The following is a 9,674-nucleotide window of genomic DNA, read 5'->3' as shown; positions in this document are numbered from 1 at the left end:
AATCAGAATTAATGCTGGCCTGTGCAGAGACAGGGAACCTTAAACGAAAACACACCATTAGTGCCCTCCTCACAAAAAGCAGAAGATGTGAAATGTATGCTGCACGTAAGAGACAAAAGCGGAAAGAAGGGCCCTGTGGTGCCTCATTTCCTGTTCTCAGTCTTGGTACAGAACTCTGACACCAGAGCCTGCAGAATACGGAAGTTCCGCGTAAACCGTCTGTCCCTGACAGAGTAGTGCTCGGGCTGAGGTAAGAATTGGGCAGAATTCGGTGGTAAATCCCACAAGTGTGCCGTTATCCTCTCCTCTGCGGAGGAGACACGGACGCGTGAGACGATGAGTCGAGGACAGAAGTCCAAGACACAGGAAAACAGCCCAAGTCCTCTGCTAAGCAATGAAGAGAACGACTCCATAATCGAACTACTGGGGCGGAGATGTGTGGTAAGTGGAAGATGCCCGACTGCGGGGGGTTCCGGGTCGGTGGGCCTTGTCAGTCTTACGAGTGGGCCCAATGGATCAAGGCCTTTTTTTTAAATATATAACTCTATAACTAAACTAGTAAGCTTTTTACCCTATTTCTGCTTTTTAAAAACGCACCAGACTGTTGCACTAATCGTGAATGTGCAGATAACGAAAGTAAATACCCAAAACCCATTTATAAGGCTTACTGACAATAAACAGCAATGATCTAATCTTAAGGCCTATATAATGCAAGTATGTTTCTTCTTGATGAAAATACACTAATTTAATGTGAGACCTCAGTCCATAAAATGATTCTCTTGATATGACTTAAATGATAAAAATTATATCATCAATATACAGGTATATTCCTGACAGTTTTTGTCACGATTTAAAATGTTCTGCTTGGAGATCACCGATTTCACCCAGTTTTAAGGTGTGTTTTGTTGCATTTGTAATTTAAACATTGAAGAAATCAGACAGTGGAAATCTTTGTGGATATATGGTATTTTTATATTTATTTTGATTACGTAAGAGATTTTTAGACTACAGTAATAATCTAAAAATGCCAATAAGCCAGGAGAGTTAACTGGTAATTAATTAAGAGTAAGGAAAGTGTCAATGATTTAAATATTTATTGCTGAGAGCAATAAATACAGAGGTATTTCGAAATGAATATACTTCCTGTTCCTCTCTAAAGTATCTATGATCGTGGATCATGAACAAAATTTGCTTTGCTCTGTTAGCTCGCAAGGGCTTAAGTTCTACAGGAAGTGCTCAGTGAGGCCGCTTCCTCTGTATCTATAATCAGAAGTTGTTGCTTCTGTCAGCCACACACAGAAATACACAAACTGCATGTAACAAAAAAAAGGTATATGCTTGCTTCTGTTTGACTACTTTATTATGTCACCTTCCTTTTTTTTAAACCACGATATTATATGCAGGGTTGAGGTCAGGGCTCTGTGCCGGCCAGTTGAGTTCCTTCACGCCAGACTCCCTCATCCATGTCCTTATGGACCTTGCTTTGTGCTCTGGTGCTCAGTCATGTTGGAACAGGAAGGGGCCATCCCCAAACCACTCCCACAAAGTTGGGGCATGAAATTGTCCAAAATGGCTTTGAATGCTGCAGCATTAAGTGTTCCGTTCACTGGAATTAAGGGGCCAAACCCAACCCCTGAAAAATAACCCCACACCATAATCCCCCCTCCACTAAACTTTACACTTGACACATCGCAGTCAGGCAAGTACTGTTCTCCTGACAACTGCCAAACCCAGACTCGTCCATCGGATTGCCAGACAGAGAAGCGTGATTCGTCACTCCGGAGAACACGTCTCCCCTGCTCTAGAGTCCAGTGGCGGCGTGCTTTACACCACTGCATCCGACACTTTGCACTGCACTTTGTGACATAAGACATGGACGCAGCTGCTCGGCCATGGAAAGCCGTTCCATGAAGTTCGCTATGCACTGTTCTTCAGCTAATCTGAAGGCCACATGAAGTTTGGAGGTCAGTAGCTATTGACCCCACAGACAGTTGGCAACTTCTGCACACTGTGCGCCTCAGCATGTCCTGTCCCCGCTCTGTGATTTTACATTGTCTACTGCTTTGTGGCTGAGTTGCTGTTGTTCCCAATTACTTCCACTTTGTTATAATACCACTAACAGCTGACTGTGGAATATTTAATAGCGAGGAAATTGACTTATTGCACAGGTGGCATCCTATCACGGTACCACGCTTGAATTCACTGAGCTCCTGAGAGTGACCCATTCTTTCGCATGTGTTTGTAGAAGCAGTCTGCATGCCTAGGTGCTTGATTTTATACACCTGTGGCTATGAAAGTGATTGTAACAGCTGAATTCAATGGTTTGGAGGGGTGTCCCAATACTTTTGGCAATATAGTGTCCAACTGAAAGAGAAATATGTTACGGTGTATCCACCTCATACGTTTTTTGCAAATGTTATATGCAGTGCATAAAATGCTTTAAATATATTCATGGAAGGTTCCAGGCCCCTGCAACCTTGAACAGGATAAGCGGTTTCATAAAATGGATGGATGGATGGATGAATGGCTATATCCATGGGTTTTATGTATTTGATGCACTTCTAAGATTATACAGTCACTGTAGGGATGGAGTGATTTTAGGAGGGGTAGTGATGTGGGAGCACCAGCAGGCTCCGAAGGAAAATCATACAACCGATGATTTGTGAGTTTATGCTATTAATGTCAGTGCACTGTGCACCCAAACCCCCTGTTGGAGGGGAAACTGTGGTTTCAGAAAAGAAGCATCACGTCACAGATGTGATTTTTTTTATAACAGTTTTCTGTGCTGAGATGTATGGTATCATCGGCCTCTGTGTAGCGAGGTTTGGTGCACAACATCAAGAAAAAAATGCGACATAAATGCAAGGCAGAGGTGGCAGGCCCAGCAAAATGTCCCTTCAGATGGAATGACTCAAAAGCAGAAGACGAGTTCCCCTATTCATGGCCTGTGTGACCCCATCAGCCCTGCATGACAAATGCTGAATAAATTCAAAATGACAAACCTCTAAAAAAAATTAAATGACTTACTGATCTTGGTGGATGAACCACCCCTGCAAAAAGGCCATGCTCAGCCATGTCAACGGTACAGCAGGGGATAGGTCAGGTCCAGAAAGTAAAAGTCCAGACCAAGATTTTGTTTCAACCAATCAGTTGAGTACTCTGTGACTGCGACTTAACTGGTTGGTTGAAAGAAAATCTTGGTCTGGACTTTTACTTTCTGAACCTGGGTTATCCTCTGCTTTTCCTGATGTTGCTATCCAAATGCTCTATAGCAGGGCTCTTCAAAGCTGGACTTCGATTCCAAATCCAGGCCTTGTTTTCAGTTCTCCCAGGTAGTTAGTTTAATAATTACTGATTCTGATTGGTCAGAGGCTTCACACCTGGCTGACAGGTAAAAAGGAAGGCCGGAAAACCAGCACTGCTCGGATCTCGAGGACCGTGATTTGAATGATAGGGCTCTATAGCTAAGTTAGCACTGCTACCCACTTTAGCAGAGCCTATTTGTGAGAGTGTGTCCTGTCTTTTCAGAGCTTGGCCACAGCTGTGGTCCAGTTACTGATGGCTCTGCCTCACAGTCCCAACGAGTGGAAGGTCCAGCATTGTGGAGTGTTGTGTTTTGTCAAGGACAATCCACAGCGCTCCTATTTTATCCGTCTCTTTGATGTCAAGGTACAAAAATGATGTTGTCTTTTTAAATAGCTGCATGTTTTATTGCGTGGAATAGCCCTGTATGGGAAGTGATTTAAAAAATCCAAATCAAATCAAATAATGATACAGCAACAGATTGAATTTTTGGGTTTTGAATTTTGTGTATTTTACACAGCAAGGAAAGCAGGTTTGGGAACAGGAGCTGTATAACCAGCTGTCATATAGCTGCCCTTTCCCCTACTTCCATACATTTGCTGCAGATGTAAGTATTCAGCTTCCGTATGTCTCCCTGTTAAAGTCTGAGCTAATCCTTCGATCTAAGAGGTCAGTAGCTAAAGACCAAACAAGCGATACTATAGTACAGGGGTAGGGAACCTGATCCATGGAGAGCCGGTGCGGGTTTTTGGGATGGCCTCTCAGTCAGCCAATAATAACGCAGCGATTCTCAACTCCAGTCCTTGGAATCCACTGTTATTGGCTGACTGAGAGGCCATCCCAAAAACCCGCACCGGCTCTCCATGGATCAGGTTCCCTACCCCTGCTATAGTAGAACACTGGGTTGATGCTAAGTAACATGGAGAGTACATGACTGTGGGTATGTGATTAAGACTTCATTAAATCCAATTAAGGTCAGGTCATCTGATTAACTGGAAAGTTTAGGAAAGATTGGGCATAGTTATCAATTTTTGCAGATTTAAAAACTGAAGTTTTCTGATATGCATCTTACATACTTCTCAACAAGAATCTGCTATGAATTATTATGAGTGCAAGTTTTCCCGATTTTTTTTTTTTACGTGCTGTCAAAAAGTTCCTCTATTGTCTGACAGCTGTGTGACAGGTTTGAGAAACTGAAATGTTCTTGTACTGCAGGACTGTCAGGTGGGGTTAAACTTTGCAAGTGAACAGGAAGGAGACATATTCAGAACAATTGTGGAGGAGAAAATAAATCAGAGAACCAATCGCCAAGGTTTGTACAGCTCAAGCAAAAAGTGTTCTTGTTTACTTCAAGAAGTGAACTGGAATGATTTCAGACTCCTAATGCTAGCAGTGGACAGCTATTATAAAACTCCATGTCAGAATTAGTGTCTGTTAGCTTGTCAGAATTAGTGTCTATTAGCATCTGTCAGAGTCTGTTAGCTTGTCAGAATTAGCGTCTTTTAGCTTCTGTTAGCTTGTCAGAATTAGCATCTGGTAGCGTGCTGACAAAGATACTGATGAGCGGATAATCACATCTCATTTCTACTCTCTCTTTTTGAACTTCAGAGAAGCGACAACATCCTACATCGTCCCCGGCTGATGGTAGATCCTTTTTTTCCTGACTTTTCTATCATTGCCATTTGCTGACCGCACAATGATATAGCACTAATTTGCAAAGCTTTCAGACTTGTGGAAATTCTACATGTTTTTTATTTCAAGAAAGTCAAAATTAAATCTTTTTTTTTTATTATCATTTAATTCAAATTTTGACTAATTTGCTTTTAAGGCTGTATAAATCAGCTGGTTTCTTGACAAATTATTGGCTTGTGATTTGGTGATATTTAATCGACGCGGTTGTTCACAGATTTTGATCCATTTATTTAGGGTTAGTAAATGTTCTTCTTACTCAGCATGAGCCAGTTGTGTTCTCCTTGCAGATAGAAGGTTGCCTCCACCTCTTCCTCCACCGAATGGTAAGTCATGAAAGATGAAAAGAAGGGAGTGTGGAGCCACTGGCCATTTCTAATTGCTGCCCGCTTGTCCCTAAATAAAATACAACGCAACTCAGACGGCAATATACGCCATTACAAACCTCTTACACTGAACGTCACCAAGCCATCATCTGTGACTCCCAGTCATGTCCTCTCCGTGCTGCGTCAGGATCAATGTCTAATCTGGACGGAATGGCGACGGTGGACATCCAGAACCCAGACATCCTGCCATCGCGCTATCGCCCTACAGCCGCCCCGACCCCAGCACCCGCCTGCATCGTCAAGGGGAAAAAGGAGAAGAAGAACAAGAAGAAAGGCAGCAAAATCTCCAAGGCTGATATTGGGGCCCCCAGTGATTTTAAGTAAGTTTGAGTCAGCAGACAAGCAGGATCCGGAATGAGTTTGGAGGATATCTGACACCTTCATGAACCAAATCGTCAGTTTGGAAAAAAAAAAAAACGCTTTTTTACACTTGATTTCAAGCAGACGTATATTTGTAGTAAATTGTACTAAAATAACGTTTGCATTTGCCTTTGTTTACAGGCATGTAACACACGTAGGATGGGATCCTAACGCAGGATTTGATGTAAGACTTTTTTTTTTATTTTCTAAAGGAAAGCAACTTCAAAGATTACTTTGTCGGAGAGCCAGATTCCTTCCTGTCCTGACCAAAATTAACCCTCCTTACATTGCGCGAGCAGAGTCTTACCTTGTATAATATAAAAAGCACTATGATCGTTAGCAACAGTGCTGTAGGGCCCACAGGACTTTTGCGGGACTATTGGTATTTCATAAAATGTATTCCTTTAATGATTTTTTTTCTGCCCATCAATAATTCAATAATGAAAGGCCTACCTAACCCTAACCCTACCTAACACAGACCGTTTCAAGACAAACCTTGACAGCAATGCCTGCTTGCTTTTTTGTAGACAAACAACCTAGATCCTGACTTGAAGAAGCTCTTCAACTGTGCTGGCATAAGTGATGCCCAGTTGACAGATGCAAAGACCTCAAAGATCATCTACGACTTCATTGAGCAGTCGGGCGGCCTTGAGGCAGTAAAAATGGAAATGAGGAAACAAGGTGAGAACAATCCCTGGAAGTGTATTGTGTGAGGTACAGTCCTGCTATTGAAGCTGCTGGCCTATGAATGGGGGCCTTTTTGATCTCCATGTATTACCTCTGATAAATGTTCTCCTTGGTTTCCTCCAAGAATGTGCTCCACCCCCACCAGACAGAGCAGGGCCGACCCCCTCCCGAGGACGCACGGGACCCCTCCCCCCTATTCCAGGTCCACCTCGGAGTTCTGCACCCCCACCAAACCGTGGTCCACTCCCTCCTCCTCCTCCCGCTGGAAGGAGTGGCCCGCCACCCCCACCTCCTCCTGCCCCACAGAGTCAGCGTGCTGCCGGGGCCCCACCCCCACCTCCTCCAGTGGCCGCCATGCCAATGGGAGGAGGAGGAGGAGCAGGAATAGGAGGAGGTGGCGGCGGTCCCCCGCCTCCCCCTCCTCCGCCACCACCTCCCCCAGCTCCCAGTGTTGGAGCAGGTCCGCCTCCTCTTCCTCCTCCCTCATGTGGAAGTCCACAAACACCGAGCCCGGCTCCATCTGGAGAAGGTAGAGGGGCTCTGCTGGACCAGATCAGGCGTGGCACAAAGCTTAAAAATGTAAGGGAAACTGCTGAACGCATAAAACCAGACATGGAATGTTCAGGTTCAACCATTTGATCTCAACTGATTCTTGGTCCTGATTGGTATTTTATAAACCTGAACTTTCCACCTCTACATAAAATTTTGCATGCTATGCTACATACGATATGGCTTTTCGTATAATCTCACATAACACAATGTAAATGTCACCCCAGGAGCTTAAACACATTTTATAAAAGAACTCATGTGAAGGGATTGCATGTATAGTAGGACTGAATCACATTTATGGCACATTAAATAACTTTCATTTACACAGAAGAATGGGATGGTCCTTGTAATGACAGGCAGAGCACGAGCCACTGACTCCTCCCCATCAGAATGAGAGCCTGTTTTTTTTTTTTTTTAAACTCTAGGTGACAGAGAATCCTGAGCCTCCACCCCCTGTGGAAGATTCCAGTGAAGGGATTGTGGGAGCTCTGATGATGGTCATTCAGAAGAGAAGCAAAGCCATCCACTCCTCCGGTAAGTCAAATGAACAGTGAAGCATTTTCTAAGTATGAGGCTAAAAGGCTACATCAAGGCATCATGTACCACAACAAAACAGGAACAAGCATCTGTGTGATCTGTGTCACATCATAATAGCTATAACAGCAAATACAGCAATCAGCTCCAGTAGTAGATCATGCACTGTGTGGCCCCTTACATACACCTACATGATCCCAAGTGTGATTCTCTGTTGGCCCCTGAACTAATTCAAGGGTTGGCAAGTCATGTCTTTCTGCACTGAGCTGTTAGTTTTGCATTTGTCACCTTCCTGGTGACTTCGGTCTGGCCATTTTCCACTCAGCTCTTGCATTAACAAGATTTTTTTTGTGTCACAGAAATGCCTTTGACTAGACAATGTTTTGTTCATCACACAAGTTTCTTGATCATAGACACTGTAGGAGGGCTGGCTCGCTCTGAGACGCTGGAACCACCCTGTCTGGCACCAACTATCACATCACCTTTAAAATAGCTTAGATCAAGTGCTTTAGTTGTACTATAACTTAACCAAGTAGTAGCTGAACCTAACGAGTCAATCTTCATGCTGCATGTATCCAATTATACTCAAATGATTTACTGTTTAAGTTCGCTTTGGCTGCCGAGTGCATATAAATATATTTAAAAGCTATAGATGTAGTTAATGTAATGCATAGTATTGCCTGTGAACCTTAATTCCCGCTGTTTTTCTCACCAAAGACGAAGGAGAAGATGAGACGGTGGACGACGACGATGATGACGAATGGGACGATTGATCAGTTTCATATTTATTTTCCTGCTTTTGCTGTGTCCTTGACTCAGGGCATCTCTTCCTATGCTGGTCAGAATCAGGGCCCTCCCCCCCCCCATTTCTGGTGGTAGAGGTGGGGCCATCGCAGTGAGAAACATGGGCAGGACACCCCTCTGCCGGGAGGCTGGCAACATGCCAGCACTACAGGCAAGGGAGCCACTAGAGATTTTGGGCCCCAAGACATTATATTGGGCCCCCAACCCAGACCAATCCAATTATGTTCCAATTTTTTTAGGGCTCTTGTCAGTCAGACGACCACACCCCCTTTACGCCACCCGACCACAGCTGGTGTTACATTACATGAGCGTTTATACAGTGTGTATGCAGAATGGAAGTGCTCTGAATTTTACAGAGAATAATCCTTCGGACTCTGTGAGCAACTCCAGCTGTCTGTGGCCTTTTACATCCTGCATCTGAAGCGTTTGCACAGCACTGAAAAAGACAACTTTGATGTATCTAGTATCTATACTTGCATTCTTGTGTCTCTGTTTAATTCATTTCTATGGAATAAAACACATTTTATCCGATTACTTAAAACCGTGCCCAGAGGGAAATGGCTATCAAATAGGTGTGTGTAAATCTTTATTATTGAGAATATAAATTAAGGTCTTCTGGTACTATGAAGGTGTGTGTGTGTGTGTGTGTGTGTGTGTGTGTGTGTGTGTGTGTCCTGCGATGGTTTGGCGCCTGCCTTGCGCCCGTAGCCTCTGGGACAGGCTCCTGACTTCCCCGCAACCCAAGATGCAATGTGCACCAACATTCACACTAATAATTCTTCTGCCTAAAAAGACCATCTTAGAAATATCCAAGTGAAGTGACCCAGATCAATATAGTGCTCGCCATTCACTGAGAATGCATGAAGCAGGTCAGGAAAAACATAAGCGGATAGTGTATACTGCTCCCTCTGTAGGAACAATTTTGCAGTGCTTGAGTTTCCCTGCTAGACTTTCCGGTTTTCTTATACCAGACTTGATAAATCTTTTAAATATTGGGTCTGTTTGATCATTCCAACACATGTAAAGGATGTTGCTGATGCACTGTGTTTATTACTCAAACAGGCCCAAAAACGGTTTGGTGATAATTAAACTATATCTAATAGCATGGCTGGGAAATGCTTACTTCAGTATTCAATCAATCAATACTGTATCAATTACATGCAGAACAACTGTCCCTACTTTTATAAAATATTTATTTTCACTATACAAACTCCGAAATCAAAACATGTAATAATAATATTATTATACCAAACAACCATATTAATTTAAACTAGCATAAGTACACCTACACATGAGAAAATGCAGATGTGTTTAACTTAGTCCAACAAACACACAAGCTGAAAATGACACAAGGAAAAGTCG

The 9,674-nt window shown here is 43.4% G+C and overlaps 1 protein-coding gene across 1 annotated transcript; it reads left to right on the top strand.

The window, feature by feature from the left end:
* Positions 1-175: 175 nt before the first annotated feature.
* Positions 176-8,853, top strand: wasb (WASP actin nucleation promoting factor b). The gene is made up of 12 exons (XM_049016041.1): positions 176-441; positions 3,529-3,669; positions 3,824-3,910; positions 4,519-4,615; positions 4,912-4,947; positions 5,283-5,318; positions 5,506-5,698; positions 5,880-5,922; positions 6,266-6,419; positions 6,550-7,004; positions 7,400-7,508; positions 8,226-8,853. The coding sequence occupies exons 1-12, from the start codon at positions 337-339 to the stop codon at positions 8,279-8,281; spliced, it is 1,512 nt and encodes a 503-aa protein (XP_048871998.1). The 5' UTR covers positions 176-336; the 3' UTR covers positions 8,282-8,853.
* The last annotated feature ends 821 nt before the right edge of the window (positions 8,854-9,674 follow it).

This window comes from Brienomyrus brachyistius, chromosome 6, assembly GCF_023856365.1.
Source record: "Brienomyrus brachyistius isolate T26 chromosome 6, BBRACH_0.4, whole genome shotgun sequence".
NCBI lineage: Eukaryota > Metazoa > Chordata > Actinopteri > Osteoglossiformes > Mormyridae > Brienomyrus > Brienomyrus brachyistius.
The sequence above is the reverse complement of the archived record's forward strand: the minus strand, read 5'-3'. Positions and strand labels throughout refer to the sequence as shown.